General features: G+C 42.9%; 1 protein-coding gene across 1 annotated transcript; it reads right to left on the reverse strand.

Annotated features, from left to right (window-relative positions):
- Positions 1–726: 726 nt before the first annotated feature.
- On the reverse strand, positions 727–25,705 carry ap1g1 (adaptor related protein complex 1 subunit gamma 1). The gene is made up of 23 exons (XM_080843701.1): positions 25,623–25,705; positions 15,888–16,091; positions 15,657–15,781; positions 15,218–15,359; positions 14,635–14,731; positions 13,884–13,960; positions 12,543–12,638; positions 12,106–12,186; positions 11,895–11,993; positions 11,727–11,782; positions 11,529–11,642; positions 11,033–11,173; positions 10,500–10,554; positions 10,050–10,172; positions 9,822–9,911; positions 9,541–9,665; positions 9,226–9,330; positions 8,822–8,963; positions 8,043–8,169; positions 7,603–7,704; positions 7,218–7,378; positions 6,645–6,743; positions 727–5,466 (listed from the first exon to the last, which is right to left on the reverse strand). The coding sequence occupies exons 2-23, from the start codon at positions 16,086–16,088 to the stop codon at positions 5,365–5,367; spliced, it is 2,460 nt and encodes an 819-aa protein (XP_080699827.1). The 5' UTR covers positions 16,089–16,091; positions 25,623–25,705; the 3' UTR covers positions 727–5,364.
- Positions 25,706–26,720: the final 1,015 nt, after the last annotated feature.

Genomic DNA, 26,720 nt, shown 5'->3' on the forward strand with positions numbered 1-26,720 from the left:
GAAAATCTCTTCATAAATTCGTGTGTTTATTTAGTAAAGCTATCTTCAGAAAACGTAACACGTATTTGAAACGTAGCAAATGATGTAGGCTTCAGTCTCACATTCTACAGGCTGTAATATTTAATTCAGGCTTGCACAATTAGCATAGCATAACAGTGTGGCTAATGTAATGTGCTTCGACACTTTCAACTTTAAAATGCATTGTGCCTACAGGCATCCCTGACGCCTGTGGCTGAAATCATTATCTCTTCGTTATAACCCAAGCCAAGTTTCATTACTTTGTTGGTTAAAGATTGAACAAGAAGCTTCATAGTATAGGCTAACCAAAGCTATTTAAATAAGTTGAAGCTTTCTGCAACCGTGCCTACCCAAATGTCCAGTTTTAAATTGATGTTAATAAGGTACAATTGGTACAAAGATAATCATTTATGTGGCTGTAATAAATCCTTGGTATCAACGCTCACCTGATTTTGTGACACACAAAGAGAGCAAGCTGTGCAGGTGGAAAGCCACTGATTAGATTAGATAAACTGGATAGTTCTTGAGTCAGTCAGTGAGTGAGTAACTCTGATTTAAGGTCAGTGACCCTTGCCATTCGCGACTACCTAAAGGCACACTTGCATGAAATATCTCAGATATTCAGCAACAGACAGTTCACGTCAGAGAGAGGGACCACCAGTCTTATTTATTTTGACTTTTTTATTATTTTCTTGATCATATCTCCAACCCAAAGACAATAATACACAGCATAAGTCTAAAATATCCCATCTAATAGTTTACAGCCTCTCATTTTATTCATCATCATCATCATCATTATAATTATTATTATATTTTTCAGTCCAACACACTCTCCTTGAAGACATGGGACTCCGTGATTCAGTTCGACATGTCAATCCCATCATGGGGAAACCATTTTTTTCTCCCTCACAAATCAAATGTGGTAGTACAGCCAGTGTAAAATCTTTTCAGGGCTACATGTAGAGTTTCACTTCCAAAAAAGAACAACGGGTATCTTTTTTCCCCCTTTTAGTTCACAGAAAGGGAGCATGAGAAAAGGAGTTTGTCCAAGCGCTCTATGCATGGAGCAAGCACCTGCCAACAGGGGTGAAGTCAAAGACAACTACATCCATATGAACCATGTGACCCAACCCCATCCAGAGTAAAAAGCTGAACGTTGCATTGGACAGTCATTTTTTTAATATATATATTTATATGTATATATATATATCTTCTTTACAGAACATGTCCAAATGTACAAGGATGTCAGTTCCAAGCCGCCAAAGGAGGTGTGGTGAATTTACTGATTATTTAGAACTTGCATTTTTTTCCACAAGAAGTTTACATAAAGAGTAGAAATGACTATTTACAAACGATTCTCACATGCAGCTGAGAATCAAAGAAATTCGTCGCAGCCACCCACACACACACGAACAGGTGAGGAGGTGCTGTCAGACATGACAACACTCACAAACACACGCACGCATATACACATTCGCACCAACACAACAGATACACACAATTGTATAGGCTGATTAACCCAAAAAAAGAGAAAAAAAAAGCTTCATCAGCAGCAGATTTCCAAAGGATTTCTCTAGAATATTAATTTGCAGTGTCAACTACAGTTGTATAGATATTCACCCTTCACTTCCATAATTAAAAGGCAGACACTAAATCTTTATAAATCATTCATAAATCGGGGGATTTAAATCAGGGAGGAAGTCACCAACTTTGTTGGTGAAAAGGTAACAAAAAAGAGAACATGGGGCAAAACCAATAGACAACTTTCCAGTATTCCCTTCCCAAAACCTTTTATCAATGAGCACTCCCCCTGGTGGAGTATAGCCTGAAGTACACAACAAACAAACAAGTCTCATACGTCTATTTACTCCCTCTCAAATATTAAAAAGCACTGACCCCCAGCTGCAAAAACAGCCTCAATGTGGATAATCACCATTGCACAACTACAGTAGAAAATCAGAAAATAAGGGAGGTAATATCAATTTAGCCAACTGCCACTAAGACATGAAAGAGCCAAGTTGTTGGCAACTCATATGACCTGTGTTTTGCCCCCCCCCCCAAAAATGAAAAAAAGTATGCCACCCCAATAAGACAAGCTCAAGGTGTTGAACATCCCCCAAATGGATGAGCCAGTGAGTCAACCCATGGTGATTGTACACATGGACCCATTGAATGATATGATAGTCTCAAGGAGTTTGTACCACTCACTGCTCAGTCAAGGGAAAAATCAGTCTTCATCATTCAGCAGCATAGTTCATCAACCAAGAACATCCCCTGGGTTTTATCAACATGAAGCAGAATCTATGGATATCAGTCAAATTGCGGTGGAATAGTGGGGAGATGGGCCTCAAAAGGGGAATCTAACTTTTTTTTTTCTCTTTTCGAAATGTCAATGAAAAGTAAGACTATTCGGCCGAGAGCCAAGGAAGCAAGCGGCGTGAGATCTGACTCTTAGAGGGCGTCCATGCTCCGAGTTGGTAGTACATTAATGAGCATGTGGGCTGGTCTGGAGTCAGTAGCCCCAGCGTGTTTGCCATAGTAAGCAACACAATGAGGGAGAAGGTGGGAGCTGCTGCTGCTGCTGCTGCACCACTGGCAATGGGCCCACTCCACTTCGAGATCTGCTTCTATAAAGACGACCATGCCAATATACTGGCCTTTAAAAGCGCACGCACGCACGCCTGTGTCGCTGCGCTGCACAGCACAGCCCTGCGTCCCTTTAGCCCATCATCATGCAGCACCCACAGCTGTCCAGACAGCACAACAAAAACGAGAGAAAAAAAAAGTCATATGCAGCCCAAGAGACAGAAAGTAATAACACAGCTCATACATGTTGCCTTTCAGGATTATTATTATTATTTTTTTTTTTTACATGTATACAACTTTAGTGCCTAGCTAATGTTAACAGGTCTTCAAATGGGAATTTATTTGATCTGGTCTTTTGTTTGTTTTACAATTATGTACAATATACAGGCAGCAGATATTACATTTTGCTTTTGAAAGACATTGAGACAGGTAAGTCTTTAAATTAGTCCAAGACTTGGACAAAGATCTTAAGACCATATACTCTGTGCAGTTCTGGAAGGAAGTCTTAGAAAAATGTTGGTATCTAAAAAAAGAAAAGAAAGGGATGAGCAAGACAAGTGTATGCATCTTAAAAAGCCCTCAATATGTACAGAAAAAGCCAAGGTAGCCAAATCAAAAGAAAAAGAAAAGAGAATACTCTAACTAATAGAAGGAAGTGTTTTTTTTCTCCATATACACATAGCATTGTCAAAAATATTTCCCAAAAAAGCAAAAGAAAAAAAACTGATTTGGTCACAAATGTTAGACACTGTGGCATAGGTGAATCAATAATCCAACTGGATTGAAACACTCCCACGAAAGCAAAAGATGGTAGGCAGTCGAGTTAGTTAGTGATGGAAGCAAAGACTGTGCAGAGCAGTTGCCCTGTTGAAATCCCAAAGGTATGCGAGTGATTACACGTGACCGTCATGCCGCAGTTTGAGTATTAACAACAAAAATTGTGACACATTGTGAGGTATGCAGGTTAATGTTTCCAAACACCACAGCCAGTAAGAGAAAGGCCAGCTCCGGCCAGGGTTTAACTCCAGCCTGAGGCTTTCAAACCTAGGAGTAGTTCACTGAAATAATTTCTCTTAGAGCGCCTCTGAGAAAACAAAACAGATGCGAGTGAAAAGGACAGTGAAATGAAAGGTCAGAGGTTAAAAAAACCACACCTTCACCTTTGATGGGATGTGAACCCACAGCCTGATATTTCAGACAATAACAAGACTTATGAGAGCTTCATGTCTACCAGTTACGGCAAAAAGGCACATTGATGGAAAAAAAAAAAAGAAGCAGGCATCATTTGAAACAATCTACCTAAAAAGAGAACAAAGAGAAAAAGAACAAAAAAGTCCAATAGAAAGTAACACCAGAAAAAAGTGCTGCTCATGACATAATCAACTACAAAAATAACATGCCTACAACTCCTTAAGAAACAAAACTGCATTCAGTGCATGTAACTACATTCGCAACGTATATGTGTACAATGTCTAAACCAGAGTAAAACAACTGCAAATGTCTGTGAGACTGGCGTGAGTATCCAAAGCGATGAATCAAATTTTATGCCAAGTTGTACTGACCCGTTATGTACACAAACCAGCAAACCTCAGGGCAATCTATTCCGTGTTTGATGCATTTGGATAAGCGTTCTGACAGGCTGTGTATCAAGATGCTTTATTAATAATAGTAATAAAAGTTATCACCTAAGCTATCTTTTAAATTAAAGACTATGAGACTGCGTCTCTGAAACCCTCCAAAGAGCCCTCTGGTGGAGGTAATGCATCACCCTGGGAAACCAAACAAAGGCAAACACTTGCAGAGTGGTCAGAAAGCTTTTCAGTAGTTGTGTGGGCTGCTCACCAACACTTAGGTGTAGGTGGTGTGCTCTGCAGAGATGCACAGGTCAGTCATAGACCCCAGTCATCTCATGCTATCTGGGGGGCCTTACACCTGCGCTCTGAGCTCTGGCTGGGGCCATGTCTCGCTCAATTGGCAGGTCAAAACGAGCACTTGGAGGTGAAATAAATGGGGATCATCTGAAAGGGCAACCTTTTTTTTTCATGATTGTATAATGTGTCTGGATCCATATTGGGGATTTTTTTAAATGACACCTTAATGGATAAATTAGAGAGAGGAATTGAAAAATAATTTTCCATACCAAGAGGCTTTTTCCTAATTCCAATGGACACAGAATAAGGTGTACATTTGACTTATTCTTCTAGCCGTTGCAGAAAAGAAAAAGAGACACTCGGGCCCAAGGGTTAAAAACATGAAATCACAAAACCAGAGGGGTTACACAAGTGCTCATACCAAATGACTCCTTGAGAGTGGAAAGGTGAAATCCTGGCTAGGATGCCAGGAAGTTGCCAAAGCGGCCATGAAAATGGCATGTGAGTGCGTGCAAGTATGTGTGTGTGTGTGTGAGAGAGGAAGTAGAGGCTTTAGTGCTGAATGAAGGTGGACGGGGGTGGGTGGGGTGATAGACCAAATAATAATAATTAAAAAAAAGACAGTAATTAGTATCCAGATATGTTTTGCTCTGATATTTCAGATAATGCATCATCATTGTCACAGTCGTCGTCATGGTCTTCATACCATCATCGTCTGGTTGGTTTTCTGTGGGTCAAGAAGGTACCACTGGCTCCCATGTAACCCCGGGGGCAGCAGTCGGTCTGCGGGCGATGTCACAAGGGGGGCCTGGATGGGGGCAGGGAGGGGGAGACTCTTTCCCATAGTTCCCTTGGTGGGGGTCTTTTAAGAGGGAGAGCGGGCAGCATATCACTGCCAGGACTGCGGGGGGAAATTGTTGACCTCGGCCAAGTCTTGCACAGGAGTGCCTTTGTGGGTGTACGTCAACTTGATCCTCATCCGCAGTTGTTGCTGAAAACACAAAAATACACAATGTTGAGGAGTCAAAAGGAAAATGTATGTCTGCAAACGGCATCAGCAAACACACATTCTACAACAGTAAACAAGCAGATCGCCGCAGAAACGAGATTTGGCCTGCTACTATGGCAACACCTCAGGCTCGTCTGGCTTGTACTGAGGAGATGCACAGGAGTATTGCTGAGACCATCGTGGATGCCAACTGCAAACGGCAAAGAGGTTTTGCAAATGTGCTGTGTTCTGTTGACCTTCTCAAAGGGCTCCATCACGTAGCTCACACTTGTTATGTCCACAAAGGGTGCCCATCATATGTTAATGATCTGGGGTTTCTGGCACACTGAACAGCTGGTGCTCCATGGCAAACAACACCCGAGATTACAGGTTCAACTGATTTGACCATGTTTAATTACCAGGATTAGACTTATTTAGATAATAGACAAAGGGGAAGTAAACAGGGTTTCAAGAGACATAACTGAACAAAAATTGTCAAAACGTTTAACAATTACAAAGCGGTTAAAAGAATTGTAGAACTCAAATTAGTCCATCCTGCAATCTTCACCTAAATCAACTGGAAAGCATTGCACTGCAGCTTCAAAAAGCAACTGGCACCACAGGCACACCATTGCCATTCCTAAACTGCCACTTGGCAAATGATTCAATTCAATTTAAATTGTACCAAAACAATTAAATTGTCTCTAGGTTCTTTACATAAACATCTTAAAAAGTGTAATTGTATACCACAGCATGGAGACGAACCTTTCTCACAAGGTAAAGGTGAGATATTTAGCATTGATCGACCTTCAGTCACATACAGACAACAGCAATCCACCACCGATTGATTAAAGGTAACGTCAGGACATGCTGGAAACATGCATGATACGCTAGTTCATTGGACAGGTCTAGTTAACGCAATCCCAAGGTTAAGTCACACATCCAACTATCTCATTTCATTGAATAACGCATATGGCTATTACTTATACAGTAGAACCTTTTAAGTAATAGATTGGCCTCACAAATAAGCTGGATGCTTGCCTTAGAATGACATTTCAGACATTTGACAAAATGGCATTTCAGACAATGACAAACTTGTTCAAACCCTGTAGATGAATTGTTAGCAACAGACACCCTACCAGCACATACATGAAGGGTCTGAAAGAGTGTGTTGGCCTCACCTTCTGCGGGTTCAGTACTCTGATGACCTGCGTGACATTTCCCTGGTTAAGTGCTGGGACTATATTACTGCTAGGGGACAGCAGCTGCAGCTGGAATGTCTGAGAGAGAGACAGAGAGAGAGAGGGTGAGAGGGCGAGAGGGCGAGAGAGAGAGAGGGCGAGAGAGAGTGAGAGTGCGAGAGTGACACAGCCAGGGTGGTTAGAGAGGGGAAAAGAGTGACAAGGAGCAGTAAAAAAACTGGACTTTGGTTTCAAAAGTGATAGTGGTATGACATTAACAACGCTCAATCACATAAATACTAACTTTGCCATTTCTAATACTTGGTCAGTAAACAAGAGAGATGAGAATTTGGCAGTTAAGGATTCTCTGTTGTCAGAAATTGAGGTCATCATTTTCAATCTTTCAGTCGATGGATCACTCAAATATCATCACGAAACAGCCAAAGAGCCTCAACAACATGAACTTTGTAAAACCCTCCCAAAAATCACAAAACTAGTCCCAGAAATGACTGGACTGCATCTGCATCAACACAATGAATGGCTGCTGGTGTCGTGTGTTCCTCAGGGCCTCACCTTTGGTACTGCAGCTTGGAAAACAAACTCAGTCATTTCCACCTCGGTCAAATTGGTGGCGTGGATGGTGATGACTGCGATGTTCGGATTTTGGTTCGACCTCTCGAAGGTGCAGTCGATTTTCAGGCCATTTTTATTGTAAGCCGTCATGGGAGGAATACCTGCATGGCGCGATTGGGGAGTGGTAAGAGAACAGGTGAGCATCGACACGAGTCGAACACGAAATTAAATCAAAACATCACGCCGACTACACCAGTGGAAAATGAATGGGTTGGGAGGGGGAACCACTTAAGACTGAGCATGTGAGTTAAATGCACATCAACACAGGCTTGGGGGCCTCATGGGGGTGAAGGCATGGGACTAATGAGAAGCACGGTGCTCCTACCTGCCGCAGTGTCGTTAAACAGGGGTTGTGAGGACAGGCCGTCCAGGAGGAAGGAGGGCTGGGAGATGGGAACAGAGGGAGCAGGGGCAGGGGTGGGACCACCTGGGAGGGGGGGCAGAGGGCACAGGGAACGGGGAAGAGAAGGAAGGAAGGAAGGGAGGGCAGAGATTATAACACAGCCTAAAGGGCACTATGACCATTAAATACAAAATAAATAAAACATGTATGGCTGTAAATAGAAGACATGGAGAATGTTGGTGAGATCTAGAGGAGAGGAAGCGGACATGTGCAAAAGAGGGATGCATGAGTAAGAGGGCCAATGACAAACTAAGACTGGAGTTTGAGGGAAAACAGGGAACAGTATAAGAAAATGAGTAAGTGTGTGAGGGAAGGCGAATAAAGAGAACGAGCACAACAGCGAACAGATAGGGAGAGCTAACCTGTCATAGAGAGATCCCCCAGCAGGTCCAGCAGTTCACCCCCAGCAGAGGCAGGCTTGGTAGGTACAGAGGTCTGGATCACAGGAACCACGTCGTTACCACCCAGCAGGTCCAACAGATCATTAGCCTGCAAGGAGAGGAGAGTCTCACACTGAGTGCCAACAGGTTAACTGCTTTCATGTTTTATCAGACAACAACTCTGCTTAAATAAACTGAAGGTAAGCAGCTGTACACTATTGCTTTTCAAATTCAAAATGTGTCCAAAAATTCAACACAAGAGATGTTTGGGGTGGAAACGGATTGGCAGGAAACCACATCTGTGAAAGCCTTAATGATGATCAGACTTAATCCGTAAACTTAATAAAGTCCTGTTATGAAAAGGAGCTTAAGTTGAAACAAGCTTCAAAGTTGTAGTATTTCAGCCAAACACATTTCTTCATCACACTGACTTCTACAGGCTAATCTTTCTAATGAAAGCTCTGCTTCTCTGCAATTTAGTTACCAGCAGGGGTCTCACTTTGATCATGTTGGAAGAGGATTTAAACTAATTCCTTTGGTAGGCCTGTTACAAAGCATTTTGCCAGTGCAGAAATCAAAAATCGTATTGAAATCTACAAACATTGTAACATATATACCAAGCCCTTAAAGAATAAATCAGAAATCTTTTTGTCAGCATCATGAAACAACTAGTAATGAGCTGGACAGTAAAAGGGAGGAGCTTTGAGGTGTTCCCACCTGATTGGGTCAACAGAGAGGGTGGTTGGTGTGCTCCGTCTTACCTGAGTGGCTGGTTGAGGGACAGCAGGTGCGTGTTTTGTGTCCAGTACAGTGGACTCTGTCTCCCCATTGGTCTGCACGATCTCTGAGGGGCCATTGGCCGAGGTCTTCTCCATGATAGGCATGCGCTCTAGTAAGGCTGGCCTTCAATGTCAAACAGGAAAAAGAAAGTTCATTCATTCACACATTTAGAACAAAACGCAACACAGCATAACCTACAACAACAAAATGGTTTGGACAAAGTGATCAAATCAGCTATGATTCACACAGAAAGACACCAGTTAATTGAAAAAAGGTAATAAACCAAGAGTACAAAATGAAGAAGTAGTCCACCAATGGAATGGAAGCCCAGTCTGTCGGATCAAATGTCTGATGTGTAACCAGGCTGGTTGAGCTTGCCGCTTACCTCATGTGATCATATTTCTTGAAAAGTGCATTATATTCCACAGCTCTCTGCTGCAGCTCCACATCTATACTGCTCCCGTATATAGACACAACCTTCTTGATGCGGCTGCAGGTTAGAAAGCCAAAACAGACGGCGTAAATATACGTACACACACTTACGATTATAATGCCCTCATTAAGTTATATGGCAGAACATGTACAGGACACGTGACTCCGTCTTGGCCTTAAGTACTTTAGAATTAGCGTGGTATTCAAGGTTAATGTACAGGCCCTAAACATCTGGCATCTGCATAAGACCTGCAGGAGGTGTGCTTACTTTACACTGCTGAAACGAGTGGAGAGCTTCATGATGGCAGTCAGGGAGTAACCGCGGGTAACAGGGGCGGACAGGTTGGAGACAAGGAGGCCTTCCAACACATCCAAAACCTCATCCTCTGAAACCTGCGATGAACACAACAAATATTGAGAACAAGGTCTATTTGGACCAGAAATGTCTAGTGCCTACTCCTCTTTAATTAGTTGCACAGCACAACATGTTTCCGTGCGTGGGGGACGACCCTGGGGGAGGCCCTAATCCAATCACTTAACGGCTAATACCTGGATGGGCTCCTCCTCTTCACATTGTCCTGACACCAGGAGATCTCCATACTCTCCTATGCACCAGGAAGACACCTGCACTAGAGGTTGCTGTGGGAGACCAAGTCAATAGGAAGAGTCAGTACAAAATGTCCACCATCACAAAGTTAAGATGACCACCTGTACAATAATGAAAATGAAAATACCAGACGTTCATGGTTAATTGCACAGGGCGAGGGGGCTGTGTACCTGTGAGATATCATCCAGCAGTGCTTTGTAGAGTCTCTGCACAGTGTAAGCATGCATCTCCACGCTGTTTGTGATCAGTTGGATAAGGTTGGGGACAGAGTCGTCCCGGACGTAGCTGCCCGCCTGTGAAAAAAGAAATATGTGCTGCTTAGGGCCTTTGTGCAAGTGGCATTGCCCCTGACACTGGCTATATCGGTAGCATATGCTTGACATAGTTCCATAACAGAGATGTGCTTTTGGCAATTAAGGATAATGCTGTCAGAATTCGAGGTCATCATTTTCAATCTTTCAGTCGATGGATCACTCAAATATCATCACGCAACTGCCAGAGAGCGCCAACTACAACATGAACTTTATAAACCCCCCGCCCCCCCCCCCTCCCCAAAAAAAAAAATAAATAAATAAAAAATATCACAAAACTACCCCCAGAAATGACTGGACTGCATTTACCGTTGTCAGGACCCTCATGATGGTGTCAATATGCCATCTCTTGGAGGGAGCGTACCTGTGCAGAGAAAGAGGAGACAGCCCGATGACGGAACAGTACACAAGCGCAACAGTAGAGCTCCGCTCACTAAGGAATTAAGGGTCAGGCTGTCAGACAGAAAGAATGTCAACAGCGCCAAGCTCTGACGATGGATCACTCATTTTATCCTCACACAGCACTTTAATAGGTCACTCATTTAGCTACTCCCCCATGTCTCTACAGTAGTGCTCCTACAGGGCGTTGTAAAGACGGCTCTGCTGTAGTGCTACTTCAATCCTTTTGCTTTGGGACTGAAGTGTGTGGGCCAATGAGGCTTACTGGCTTGGAAAGAGTTTTAAAGAACTTCCTCAAGTCTGGCCATCACAGTTTAACAAACTACATGCTGCTCCTCGGTTCTCCTTCCTAGTGGTAACAATCTGCCCTCCTGGTAACACACACACGCTTCCCACCAGGAGGAACAGAGCTTAGTGTCGAGCAGACAGATACACAGACTTACTTCTCAGCGGCCAGGAACACTCCAGACGCGCAGTCCGCTTTGAAATCCGGGTCACACGAGTCCAGGAAGTAGAGCAGCTCCTTCATCATGCCTCGGATGTTGTTGCCGTTGACCAGTGCAAAACTGAGCTCCATCGCCCGTCTTGGGGGAGGAGGAGGAGGAGAAGGAAAAGGAGAAGGGGAGGATGTTAAAGGGAGAAACTCAAACAGTCACATCATCAACAGACTGGTGCGGTGTCAGACAGTGACTATATCGGTAACATATGCTTGACATGTTCCAAAACAGAGATGTGCTTTTGGCAATTAAGGATAATGCTGTCAGAATTCGAGGTCATCATTTTTAATCTTTCAGTCGATGGATCACTCAAATATCATCACGCAACTGCCAGAGAGCCCCAACTACAACATGAACTTTATAAAAGTCCACCCCCCCCAAAAAATCACAAAACTACCCCCAGAAATGACGAGGGGTCAGCTCGTATGGAGGTGCTGCTCACCGCTTGATCGACACGTCTAAATCTTTCAAGCAGTCCACGATGGTGCTCCGATGCCTCTGCACAGCATTGTGGTCCGTCTGCACAGTCTTCAGCAGGGACGTCAGTGCCACGTATCTGTGCATGGAGGTAGTCATGGTTAGTGTCTTGGGTCAGAGGGTTTTTTTCTGGCCATTTTTCAGCATTAAAAGTGTTACCAACCTGATATTTTTGTCATTGTTGAGAAGAAAGCGTCCAAGGATGTTAATGGCCAACACCTGGCAGCAAACAACAGTGTATTATTTGTTATTGTTGGATTAGTTATTAGAGAGATAAGTCAGTCCTCCAGTGAGAAACTAATACTACTAAAACTTTTCAAGGCACACATACCCTTAATCCACTTTCCGATTTGATGTCCATAATGGTTAGAACAGTCTCATAGAGAATTGCATTGCCTACATTTTTACTTGTTTCCGTGTTGGTCGCAACCTACAAATGGAACAATAAATAATAAATTACACACAAACCCTAAGGGGTGAGAGAGGAAACCAAACTGTTGCCGTTGCAAAGCAATCAGTCAAATGGGGTCTGAGAGTCTCACCTGTGCAAGAATGTCATTCATAGCTTCACTGGAGTCATCATCACCTTTGCCTAGAATTCTCAGTAGCCGCAAAATCCGCACCTGAAACAGAATATAAAGCTCAGTCCACAAACAAAGCATGCAGATAATCTTCGTTTGCATTCCTGAAATCTTCATTTAGAAAGCCAGCAAATCGAACAGGCCAGAGTCATTACATGTGAGGTTGTCAGATGAATAAAAGAGCATCAACAGTGGCAAGTTCTGACGATGGATCACTCTTTCTTCTCATCATTCAACTGTAGGACTCATCCTTTAGGTATCTGATGGCACCACACAGGCATGATACACCAGGGATGCAAACAACATGTCTACTAAATCGTATAAAGTGTAATAAACGGGTTGGAATGTGGACAGATAGTAGGTGGCAACAGGCTGAGTTCTGAGGCCCAGGTTCTCACCTGCAGGAAAGGGTCGCTGATGCCGGACACATCGTGCTCGGGCGAGTACCCAGACATGATCAGGTTCTTCAGGATTCTCACCAGTTGTGGGACCAGCTGGAAGACAGCCAATGAAAGAAGAGAGCAGAGGAGTCAGCGAAGGGAAGATTGGGGAAGAGAGGCTCCGCTCATCCAGCAGCGCCACTCACAACTAGTGTCTCACACACACTCACACATACACACCCCCACACATACACGCACGACAGAAGGACGAGGAGGATACAAACATGTCAAAGTAAAGAACTAGGAAGAGGGGGAAAAACATCCAAATGTTTAGCTATAGTAAACATTTTCTCTTGTTTTCTGAATCAGAGTGATTGGGTTAATGTGTTTCTCCCCCTCTGTCATTTGGTTAGCAAGTCTGCATGATTGTATAACATGATCACACCATTTAAGAGTGCCATTTCACTCCACGTTTCTTTTTTGGATAGTGAATATCAACCAAAGTTTCAATCAACAGTCACATTTGTATGTGCTTCATCAATTTCACATGTCGAAATATAACCTTAGATATTCCTCTGTGTTTGCTAACACCGCATGTGATTTGATACTATTAACACCACTATATTATACGTCAAGCTATGGTGATAAATGAATGTGGTCTAAGACACCAAAATTAGTCTAATGGTGAGAGTTGGACATGGGTGAATAATTCGATTAACTAATACACAAATGCAGACACGGCATTAAGAGAAAACAAAGGCAAAATAAACATGGACCAGGACAAACATAAATTACAACATGACTTTCAAAGAATCTGACTATGACGACAGTGACCACGTGAAGTGATTGATTGTTTGTTTTTGTTGTTATTGTTGTGGATAGCATGCACCAGCTATGAAACCAGAATGTCCTCTTACCTTCTCATTCTAACACAATGCAGGAATTGTAACAAGGACAAATGACAGAAAAAATATGAGGTAGATGTTAGGGGGGGAAACTGGAGAAGAGAGTCACTTTCAGAGCGCTTCAAAAATAATGTTACGGTCATGAACATGAGGGGTGGGCAGGGCGGCATAGAAGTTTAGACTGAAGTGGGGGAGGGGGTAGGAAGCTACAGGGAGATCAACAGAGAAGAGGAAAGAGGAAGAGTAGCTAAACAGCAAACATTCTGCACTTCCAATTGAAAGCTCAAACTTCTCCTACAGTCAAATACGTTTCTATAACAGCTAAGTGAGTTTGAAAATGTGGATTTCTACCATTGGTGGCTCACTACTTGTCTCTGGGCAATCACAGTTTTAACGTAGTAGTGATTTACTCTTATAATACTATACAGGTGATGAGATCAGAATTGTGTCTTACCTTTCTGAAGTGTGAAAGCATATCTGGACTTCTCTCGCACATTTCAGTGAGCAGAACCACAGATGTGTGGAGAACACCTGAAAAGCACAATAAGTCAGACAGAGACACAGACAGACACACAATCCACGTCTAAAATAAGAGCTTCTAGTGCCACAGAAAGATTTTTCTAACGAGAGGACCTGTTTGAAGTTCAGCTGAAAACCACAAGGAAACGGCACAAATACCAAAAAACATACAGTATTTTGCTGCATAAATGCATAGTGTTAACAAACCGTCCCCTATCAACCCAGAAATCTTTGAACTTTTGGGAGAAACATTGAAGGAAGACACTAAGGCAGTGTAGTAGATCTAGTCATGCAGATAACGTCCCCTAAAGCAAACTATGCAAACGGCAGGGTTGGGCAATATTGTGCATTTCCTTCCTTTTACATACATGACTTGCAGAAAGCCACATCATGGCAAAAATGGAAAATGCTACAGTACTGTGATGGTTGAAGGGCATCCAGCAGCAAACACATATTCATAGAAGAGCCAATGAAAAGAGGTATAAAACACTTAAATGTATAGCTCTGAGCCCCTTATGCAGCTAGGCTCAGAGCTGGGAGTACAGTTAATACTGTAAAAGAAATGGAACAATACCAGTGAAAATAAGCTGGTAGTGTCCATATGGAGTAAGTAGTTTACTAATCTTGGTTTACAGCTCACTCACAGCTCTCCTGAAAGGTTTATGAGTGAGAGCCAAGTGTCTCACCGTGGTTCTTCTCGCTGAGCAAGTTTTTCGTTGCTGGGAGGAACATCTCCATCAGCTCTGGGACCTTCCTGATAACGTGGACAGCACACAGAGCTGCCTGTTGAGCATTAAAACAGGATATAGAGCTCAGTCCACAAACAAAGCATGCAGATCATCATCATCCGAAATCTTCATTTAGAAGGCAAGCAAATCGTACAGGACTGTCATTACGTGTAAGGTTGTCAGATAAAGAAAAGAGCATCAACAGTGGTAAATTCTGACGATGGATCACTCTTTCTTCTCATCATTCAACTGTAGGACTCATCCTTTAGGTATCTGATGGCACCACACAGGCATGATACACCAGGGATGGACACCTTTCCATAAAAGTATATTGTTTTAATGATGCACACAACATGTCTTCTAAATCAGTGCAAGTGTAATAAACATGTTGGAATGTGGACAGATAGTAGATAGTGCACTGTTAATATAATAAAATATCTGCTGATTGAAGTTACAGGATATGTTACATTTTCATGTGGGCATGTGAATGCGATACTGGAAAGCCCATTTTTTTTTTGTATCAACCCAGACCAAGTATTACCTTTTTCCTCAGGTAGGAGTTTGATGTTTTCAGCAGCTTCTCCACTTCTCCAGCCAAGTCACGACACATCTCTGATGAGCCCATGCAGCCAAGAGTGCACAAGGCCAAGCCCTGCACATACTGTGTGCTGTGGTTCAGGTCACTGGAAAAGGACACAGAATACAGACATGAAAACTATAACAGAGAAGAGGACATCTAAGTATACGCCATACTAGACAGGGATACAAAAGAGAAACGGAGACGGAGGACCGAAGCAAAGACAGCTGGTCAGGCATGTTTTTTGGGCAGAGCCAATATAACACTGCATCAGCACATGCTGGGCAATTGCGCTGAGGTTTTCTGGCAGCAGCTCTTTGCGCACACGCACACACAATCCCATCACCATGCAGCAGGCAGCTGCGCTGGACAGCAGGTCATTTAGCTGATATGTGGCACTCACTTCTTGATGCAGTTTGTCATTAGTAGATGGACATCCTGCCTCTCATCCAACAGCAACATGGCCCCCAAGTACCCTATCCGCTTGTCAGTGAACTTCTGGGACGCAATCAGCTTCAGGCACTCCAACTGGAGGAGGGAATTCAATATCATTCAGTTTATTTCTATTATGAGGAAGAAACAATACAAAGTTCCCATGGAAGTATGGTGATCCGACACAGTATTTTGTGCTCACCTGCCCAAAGTGCGCCGGATAACCCAGCATATGCATGTATAGCAGCTTGGCTACGTTTCGGCAGCGGTAGGTGTTGTCCTCTTCCCTGAAGGACGAGCGGATGGCAGCGCATTCTTTCTGGATCATCTCTCGCTCCTCTGCCTGGGTTCGGGCTGTCCGGATGGTCCGGATCAGCTCCCGGAGTCTGATCGGAGCTGGCATCCTCTGCGGAAAAAAACCAGACCAGGTGCACATCAGTGACCGAACTGACATTTGTAACAGGTCTTGCACATCAGTTAGGCTTCTGTTAAGGTCGGTTGTTGAGGTAGCTGCTTTGTTTTCATGTTGATGCTAATTTAAGTACATAACACCTTAAACGGCGATATTACCTAGCGTTTTTTATCCATTTATCAAATTGTTGCTTACTATACATATTTTCTCTCTCTTTTAGCGTGACCTTTGCTCCCAAATGCCATTGGTGTGCTAACATTGTTCCTGATCACCATATCCATTATCCAAATACATATCCAAACTTTACTCACTCACTTAGTCTATATATATATATATATATATATATATATATAATACTAGGAGGGGAAGAGAGACAATTTCCACTGTGGGATACTGCTGTCTCTACCTGATCTACTTGCAGAAACCCCTTGGCCTACACCTACCCAGCCCCACCACTGGGTCATGCACTTATTCTACCCTATTCTCTCTGCTTGGATTTATTTGCAATGCAAATAATTGCCACCATCGACATAATTCTGTCCCATTACTCTACTTTCCCTTGTAAAAGTGACCTTACGAGCACACTGTATACCCAAGGTGTTCTACAATACTTGAATGCACCCCCCCACCTTATCCACTACCATTTGTTTATGCATCATGTACATACAATATTATGTTTCTATGTATTGTGTATGTTTACCACATTTATGATGGCATGCTTATCCTTATCACATGTGAGGTTGTCAGATAGAAAAAGGGCATCAACATAGTCAAGTTCTGATGGATCACTCTTTCTTGTCATCATTCAACTGTAGGAATCATCTTTTGGGTATCTAATAGCACCACACAGGCATGTTACACCAGGGATGGACACCTTTCCATTAATGTACATTGTTTTAATGATGCAACCAACATGTCTACTAAAACATATAAAGTGTAATAAACGGGTTAGAATGTGGACAGATAGTAGGTGGCAAGTGGATTTTGAGGCTTGTGCGTCTCTACTGAGTACAATGCAGACCTTTTTTTTCATATTCAGTACTGTTGGCCTACGTTATCGTGTTGGCCTAGACTGATGAATGGTACACTGCTAATATAATACCCATCCCCACCACAGGGTCATGCACTTATTCTACCCTATTCTATGTGCTAGCAGTTACCGGCAATGCAAAAAATTGCTACCATCTCCAAGTCAAGATTACGCAAATGCTATTAAAATAAAATGTTACTACATTACACAAAGTATTGTAAGTACAAATATTGGGGAAAATAGGCTATACAAGGTTAAATGTGCCCCGTCTAAGTAGTCTCTCTCTTCTGCACTGAAACAAGCGAACGTCAATAAAATCACATATAATCACAATGGAACTGGAGACTTAGTCATAACACCACAAGTTACCATGTCAGTTTTGTCCTTCAATAGAAAACCCCAAAGGTCACTCCTAACTATCAGGAAGTTTACATCTAGAGCCTATGAGCTTCCTTTTCATTTTGGGGAGAAGCAGAGAGCTTGGAGCGTGGGATTGTCAGAAAGCGCTATAATTGTTCTAGATTAGTCAGGTGTGTGGGTCTAAACCTAGGCTAGGATGAGTGAAAAGGGAAGAATGTGAAATTCCATTCCTCCCGTCGAGCCTTCCAAGGTGGCAGGCACTAGGGTATCAGACCACTGGAGCCTGATTAAAAATTTAAAGGAACACACACATGCTGGCAAGATTAAATTTGTCGCCGGTTTACATTGAGTTCGACCAAACTGTGTGTGCGCACAGTAAGACAGACACAACCCTGCTTCTACAGGCTTGCTCTCGGTGTGAACTCTGCACCACACAACTGTACACAAGATGAACCTACTATGTCTGCGTTCAGGATAGTGATGAAGCGGTACATGGTATGTTGTTGAAACCTTCCGTACACCTTCCTACAACCAATTGTGAATATACATACAAGGACACTCAAAGCACAGACCTCCACCAAGGCAAAATACCTCTGTCACCTGACGAAAAATAACGAACCACGTTAATATCCTGAGTTCTGGTTCATCACTAGTATACTGACAATGCAGCACAGTTGAGTACTTCTATGGGAAACCCTGGAGTACAAGTGGATATGACACTTGTCACCATGAACAGGACAGAAAAGAACATGTCTGCTTTCTACCAGACTGGCTAACTGGAATCATCAATCACGCACAGACTCAGACCTATCCCTGCATCTCCTTTAGGCTACCTGTAGGAACACTCAGACCCACACGCAACACAGCCCACAATGTCCCTGCTAAACCAAGGACAGGGAGCTAACGAGCCATGAGGGAGCAATGACAATGTGTGCTTGTAGAACTCCAGATAATGAACTAACGTCTCCTGTTCACTAAGGTCATTTGGCAGTGATAAGGGGGCCAGAGGGCAAACAAAACAGGTGGAAGATCACAAGAAAATTAGAGCTCAGAGCGTTATAGGAGGATGCCAAAACAAGATATGGAGCAATGTGAGAAGTTGGAGAGAAGAATCAAATAAAGGGAAGTGGAGGACTACAAAGCCCAAGCAGAAGGAGCCAGCTAAAGCAGGCAAGTAAACTTCATCTAGCTCACTAATGGCACCAATCATAAGCCGCAGGAACTCAAACCCGTACACACACACGGGGAAAGCGGCAGGATATGTGTGAGTCACACATCCAGCAGCACGGGCTCAAAGGACACAGCGGCAGCCAAACATTGCAGGCCCCGTCTTGGCTCTCACCATCCTGCTTTTCTGAGCAACTTCCTGTTGCCTGCCGCAGAGGGACATTGCAACACACGTTTGACATTGAGCTGAGCGTCCTTCTTCCACCCTGGAGCCTGACGCTCATGCGGAGGCCTCCTCCTAATGACGATCTGTCACAGAGAGAGTGGGATAGAGAGGGAGGGGGCCAGCACAGCCCCACCGCCGCTCATAGAGGGCAGAGCAGGGTGGCAGTGCTGGCACCAATATGGGTGCAGAGGCCGTTGTTTACTGCACTGAACAGCCTGCTGAGAGGGGTATGCGTTGTTCCTCACTACTAAACCAAACGATCAATCACTCGCACACACACACACATCCACCACACCGGCACACATACCCTGCCAAGAAGAAAAGACCACCAAAAAGTTATTACCACTGAGGAGAGCAGCAGCTTTATTGCCCTTTGTTCCATAAAAACTCTACTCTTTTATCTGTTAACATGCATTCCATAATGAACCTGCTACACTGAGAGACACTTCAGTTAATACTTGCAGAACAAAGACACTTCCCTCTTGCCTCCCAGTAGAATGGCGCTAATTTTGAAGCAAAGCAGAAAGGCATAATCTGCCTGCTTAATGGACTGTTAACACAAAGTCAACAAAAGAAATGAGCTACATCTCATAAGTGCAGATTTCTGAGGAAGCCTAAAATGTAGGTCAAATGCTTTACAGGCTTTGTAGCTAGTCCCCTTCAATGGTGAATACGTCAGCGCAGCTACCTAATAGGCAGAACGATGTAAGAGGGGGTCAGTTTGTTCAGTTGACAGTTAAGATAGCACCCATTTGACCTTCATGTTTGACATAATCTTGTAGTGTCTTCTAACTAGTTCAATTAGGAGTCTTGGCCGGGCTGGTGAACCCACAGCTGTTTTTAATTATTTAGTTACAATTTTTTAAGCCACTGTATCTGAATAATACTTTTAAAAACCTTCCAAAACTGGAGATCAACAGTACCCAAATCTTCTGAAATTATGATGTCTGACTCAAAGAACTGAAGCGTACTTGCAAGTTGCGTTTTAGCTCTAAATTCTAAGTAGTCTTTTTCCGCCAGAGATCCTAAATGATCATGTAATAAATAAATCACGCTTTTTACGGTGCCTTGGCTTGTTTATACTGGCCCAGACATAAGCCCTAGTTTGTGCTTTTAAAATTAAGCATTGCGCCGCTCCGGAACCAGAGGCGTGACATTTAACATAGCATCTTGCTTGCTTAGAAATTATTTTAATGCTAACTTAGAAAGCAACATAATCTGTTGGCAGCATCCCCCTGTTCCACCGTCACAGACACCTTTTACACAGACATCGTTACAGCTCTGTGACTACCTACACTGCCGGCACAGGGGCGTATGACCAACAATGACCCCCCCCCTATACAGGTGCCATAATTCCACCTTGAAAACTGTGTGTAAAAACACCTAGAGTGAATTCTCAAACTCACCAAGGCAGATCTACTCTAACAAGGAGAAGTAGTCCAAGCAATGTCATGTTCAGTCTAATTCAAGCGATCACTTCTCCAATTCCAAAACAACGGTACACTTCAACTAGACAGCTTCAGTTCACAAAAGCACCATTCACATTTAACTTCCATTATTGATCTTTCCCTAAAATGTCAACAGTAAGAAATGTTATGAGACCCAACATTAGCAGACCCAGGTCCTTAAGAAGCAGCAGTATCAGTGTCAGAGCCAACCACCCCCACTGAGACTTTAAAAAAGGATAGATCAAATAGAAAAGATGTGCACTGCAAGCCTAACTTGTGCTGACAGAGGGGAAGCCAGGGGATGTGTCAAAAGGACATGATCTGATGTATGCCCTCGGAATAAAATGTCTAGAGAATGACAATGCTGTGTCTGTATATCTAATATTCAATGTGGAGATGCAAATTTCCAACGCAGTGCGCTAAAATGGCACAGACCCCCATTTATTCAGCAAGATGCAAAACGCATGAAAAAACGGGTAAGATGCATCTCTGCAAATGGGGGTGCAGTTTTTAGGATTCAGGTGACAGGAGATGGTCAATCATGGTGGCTACAGTACATGCAGATATATTTATAACTGCATCTTCCCTACAGGCAGCACATTCGCTGGACATAAGCCACAAATAACCAATTTGACTGAACTTCTGTTGACATGGGGTGGTCTGCACCCGACTGCACCAACATTGCAAATTAAGGATACGGTGTAAAACCTAATCAAAAGTTATGGAGATCTATCTTCAAGCTAGAAAAAAACAAGAAAGAATCCAGGAGAAGGGGACAGAAAAGGCCCCGATATACAGTCCAAAGGCACTAGCCTGCATTTGTATGGAGTTACTGTATCTAAGTTCATTGTACGACTTGTTCTCAGTGGCCACAGTCTCCTAGCTGCAATTCCACAGGGACTCTTTCCGTCAGTAAGTCTCTTACATGGACAAAAACAAGATTACATTGAAGATGTGCTGTTCAAGAGTTCTAGGGGATTCTAAGGGGATTTCACTACAAAGATTGTTTTGTTTTGTTTTACAAATGATAACTAATTAGCTTCAGAAGCAACACTAAAATGTTGCCAATTATAAGTAACAGACTTTGGTAAATGCTAAAATTGCACAATATACAAATTCAAGATGTTAAACTTTTGCTACAACTTCTTTAGCTCAGCCCTACCACAACTAAAAGCATGAATACCCTAGGTCCAGCAAATTAAATGGTGTTGGGATGAGTGAGTTAAAGGCATATTTTAGCTTGTATTATATGCCCATATGTAGCCTAAAGAAGAGGCTGGGGGACTGGACTGCAGGGAACTGGCTGCACAAGCCAATAATGTAAGCATTCAATGTGATCAAAGTGGAAGAAGGGGGAGTTCATGGCAGCCCACATTCCACAACACTGGTCTTCCAGGTTCACTCAAAACCAGCCTGTGCGCTGAAGACATAATGAAGGAACACGAAGCAAATCTTTCCTCAGGGAATAGCGCTGGGGCCCAGTTCACAGGAGGCTCAACTCAACCTCCTGTTGGGGAATTAAACATGTGCACAAAAGAGAATGAATCAGAATTACAACTCCTTAAAGAGTGGAGAAAACTATGGCCAGTGCTGAGTGATATTTCCCCATTACCTGGGACATCATGTACTGGCATGACCACTTAATCCCTAAACTTCAGTTTCAGGTTCCCCATGTTAGAGAAACATCAGTCAGCAGAAACTAAGAAAAATCTACATGGGTCAGGTTGAGAAAGCATACACACAAACTATGAGTATAGCATGCGCACTACAGACTGGTTGCCATTTCTAATAACCAATCAGGTTGATTGTACATTACTTCAAAACATGTATCAATAATCGTATAAAACAAATACAATTTCCAAATAAATGTGATTCAAATTTGCTTCATCAGTTTAACTCCCTTTGAAAATGAAACTTTGTGCATTAGGCCTGAATCCAGTCCACACCCTTCTAATAAAAGGTAAAACCCTATTACCCTGATTAACCGAAGCTAAAGATTTCCTATAATGACTATTGTAAATAAACTTAAATGACCCCCACATCTGTACTTTTCAAAATGGGGGTGTACAGGTGGCGCAAGGCCAAGCACGTTCTTGGATGCAAACCATGCGGATGGGGAGTACAATAGGTGAGTGAGGGTGATCACAGGTGGGGGAGGCTAATGTTTGTGCTCTGCAAATTGGTGGGGTGCAATGACTTTGGAGACCCTTCAACCATGGTCAGCCATTGCAAGGACCTACCTTCCACCTGCAGGACAAAAACAACATTGTTCCTCTCTCTGTAGTTCCCAGGCACAAGCATTTCTCAAAGGGGCCCACAGCTAACAACAGGGTCAGGAAAGTTGATCCAAGCAGAACTCCCCCCACACAGGGAATACAGTGAACAGAGTAAAGCTACAGCAACACCCCCTTCAACAAACATAGCAAGGGCACACTTCTCCACCTCACTGCCCAACTGCTCGGACATTCAAGAGGACTACATTTGCACTATATTTTCGACTTGCACTCAGAGTTTGGATAATGTAAGGTATGCCCTAAACAGAGGAAAGGTCCCACTCCTGAGTTGACACATCAATTCCAGCTGGGTTTAAGAGGTCTCTCGGCAAACCTTCCCCAGAGAGTTTGAGATATGCAAGCACCATGCACAGCCTAGCAACAAGGAGACAAGAAACCAAACACAAGCTGAACACAGGAACATTCCCACCTGTGCATATTGATGACATTGTTATATAGTAGTGACAGCCCATTGGCAAATGAACAAACCACTTCCAGCCAACAAAATAATCCCATTCCATCAGGTGTTCTCACTACCACTTGATCAATCCACTGTGGAAGTTTTCCTTTTCTGTCAACACTTGATGTTAAGTAAAAGCGCAAATACATTAATGGTGTGCTGAGTCATCTTTTTCAAAGTTAATGTGATTTTTCTACCTTTTTAAACAAAATAACAATCCATCCACATACTTCCACGATTTACAAAGACAATCAATGTTGTTGTCAAATAAACCACCATATCATTTTGGTGGGAGTATTAACCTTGTATCCAACTATTCTAGTCCACTTCTAGTTTAACATGAACATTTTTGCAAAACGCACAGAACCCAATATAAGAGCCTGCAATATTTCCAAGCACACACAACACTTTGTAAGTTACGGGAACAGCGAGACATTTTTGGCAACATGGTACACCTATACATTTATACACCCCTTCATTTTTGAAGTTGACTATTTACCCCCAAAACAAGTGCTGATGGTTATATCAAATTTGTCTGGTAGCCTACATCAGTCTGCACAGAGTACCATTTCCTGTTCCTGGTGTGCACAGCATATTACCATAGCAATTGAACTGTGTAAATGCAGCCAAATATTTCCAACTCACAATATGATCGTGACTGAAAGAGTGGTTTCTAAGACTACCTAGGGCTAAAATAAATCCATCTCAAATGAATAAATATTTGTAACGTCGACTACGGATAGTCATAATCTTCAACCCATACGTGGCAGTCTCACTAAACTCCTAAACCAGTTATTCGAGTTTCCATTCAAATATACTACACTTCACGATGAATGAAGTTGATTGCGGCACCATACAGGCCCACTTTAAGTCATGAGCTTTGCACCTTCAATACTGTCTCGAAGGTGCACTTTATTAGCAAACGCAGTAGAAAAAACGATGTGACGTGACCAGAGCTGGCCCCTTTCCAAGCTCCCCGTCACCTCCACTAAGCAGCCTAGGTAAGCAACTGAGTTGGCAAAATGATACAGCCGGTTGGCTGCTAGCAAGCAAGTCCATTTAAAAACTAAACCCTGCTTCACTTTCTTTCGTTTTAGCCCTGCGCCTAAAACACATCAAGAAGAGCTGTCAAGACATTTACAGTAACATGTCGATGATTATCTCTGTCTAACAAGTTAAGTTAATCCCATTGCCAGTGTAACACTATGTAAGAGTAAACGTTGGCTATCTAGGTAAAAAGCAAAGTAGCTAGAAATAACAACGGTGTAAAGTATCTATCGCCGGGAGATCACCTGTCGGGCCTTTCCTTTCCGTCAACCAGCTAGCTGCCACTGGATAGCCAAGGCTACCCAAACAATCCAAGTTAGTTCAAGCCACCAATATCAGCAGCGAACCGTGGAGAGTACTACGTTAGCCAAACAAAATCATGAGTAATGGCGTTTCCAGTTGTTGTGCAATCTTTTCAGACTGTGACTTTCAAATATCTGGCCTATCTTAACCATCTAACTATAGTTAGTCAGTTGCTCAACACTACGGTGACATTAACTCAGCTAACGTTGGCTAGCTAACCTTCCCCAAAATAATTCCCTGACTTATAGACGGCAATTGTTTCTCTACATCTAACGTTAACAGTCTGACATAATATGAATTCCAAAAAATCGCATAAGGATTCAAGAATACAAATAAGCCTCACCCAACATCACTTTAGATATTCGGCGACCTGGACCTCAGACCAGTTCGTCACCTAGCTAGCTAGCTAAGCAATGCGTTAATGGTTTCTTCCGGACCTAAGCGTGAGGCACCATAACGTTAGCCGACTAGCTAGATAGCTAACTGACTGCCTGACGTTAGTCATTTCAGCAGAGAACACCCTAAACATAACATAACTAACTAGCTAGCTAACTAAGTCAACCAACACGTAAGTTATCCATTCACAAATACAGCACTAAAAAATCATGTGATGTTAACGTTACCTAGAAAGACATCTTACCCGTCGCAGTTGTTAACATTGCAACTAAGCCAGTAGCATAGCTATGTAGCTAGCGAGCCATCATACGTTACTATGAACAGGACTGCTAGCGGACAATGTTGTATCTGACCTGCTATCTGGGTAGCTTGCCAGCTAACTTTGTAGAACAGCGGAATGTTATTTCAGTGTTAAGCACATCTCAGATATGAAGTAAAGAATAACATTTAGTCTGAAGCAAAGAATAACATTTCGTCTGAAAAAATAATAACATTTCACTATTGACAGCCGAACGTTATTTGAGGGGGGTTTCAATTAACGGTAGCTGACACCCACAGTGACAGACCGAACACTTCGCTTGCTAGCTAACGTAAGGTAGCAAAGCAAGAAATCCATTTAGATTACTAGCTAGCAAGCTAAAACTTGCTGTATGTCAAGACAATCCCCGGTGCACTATGGCTAGCTTGCTACTTCCTAAGCAGCGTTAGCGAACACATCCTTCTATCTAGATCACAGAACTGTTCCATTTGCGTAACCCATACACGCCCGTATAAAGTAACATGTTGCCGGTATAATTCGACGACATAACACTCACCAGCCGTAATGATACCAGGTAATGACTGGAATCTTTTCTATATGCGACGGAGGGAGGAACAGACCAGACATTCAAAATGGCGGCTCTTCTGGCCTCAGCACTTCTGCTGCAGGCGGAGGGTTACACTGACTAATCTACATTTCAAGGATTGGGGACCTGAATCCATTGCATTTCTTTAACAGCGACGTAACTTCATAGGGTAGGCTACTATTGTCTGGATATTTTCTATCAAAGTGACCATGAACGGACATGGTACTAGTGTATTTTGATTAATGTATGATCAAATTATCGATATTTCTAACACTTGATGCACTGCCTTGTCGTTTTATAATGTTCACTTCTACAATAAGTTAATATAGTATTGACAGCTGAGCGGTAATGTGAATTTGGGTGGGATGTTGATACTGTCGATCTATCTCGTTCCAATGAATGCCAAAATAAGATTATTACTAAATACATAAGACTGTTATTGAGAATTGTTTGATCATGTTAAGTATTTTGATAAAGATTTACTGTAAGTATAAAAACTGAAGCTCTTTGGTGAATATTCCTTGATATTCAGCGACGTGTCATTTCGGCGGACGATTCGCTTCTGTAGGTGTGGTACGGTCTGCGCCTCACCTCGTGGCAGTCAGTGATGACGTTACACTGAACGTACACTGAACGTGCGCCGTATGTAGAAGACGCAATATTGCTGAAGGGCTCGCAAAGAAAGACGCATGCTGCCCTCTACTGATACGTGTCCGTTATATCACCATGCAAGGCTTAACAGCCCCTATTTACAAGAGTAAATCTCTCAGTGTGAGGACGTAAAAAGGGCCCAAGTGCCCTCTGTGTTTTTTTTTTTTTTTTTTTAAATATGTAAAGCCCATTCATTACTGCTCTCGTTCTTATTCGTAGAATCATGGATCATGATGAAATGCCACAACCAGTAGGCAAGGTAGACTATTGTTTTGGCTATTCCCTTTATGTGAGCTTCCTAAGACGAACTCTGAACATCACCAACTTCACTTGGAAATTGTTCATCATTATTGCTGAGCCCTCAAGCTAGTCCTCCAACACAACAATACGTGTCAGTGTCCAACATGTAGGCTAGTC

This window comes from Sprattus sprattus, assembly GCF_963457725.1.
Source record: "Sprattus sprattus genome assembly, chromosome: 8".
In the NCBI taxonomy this organism is placed as follows: domain Eukaryota; kingdom Metazoa; phylum Chordata; class Actinopteri; order Clupeiformes; family Clupeidae; genus Sprattus; species Sprattus sprattus.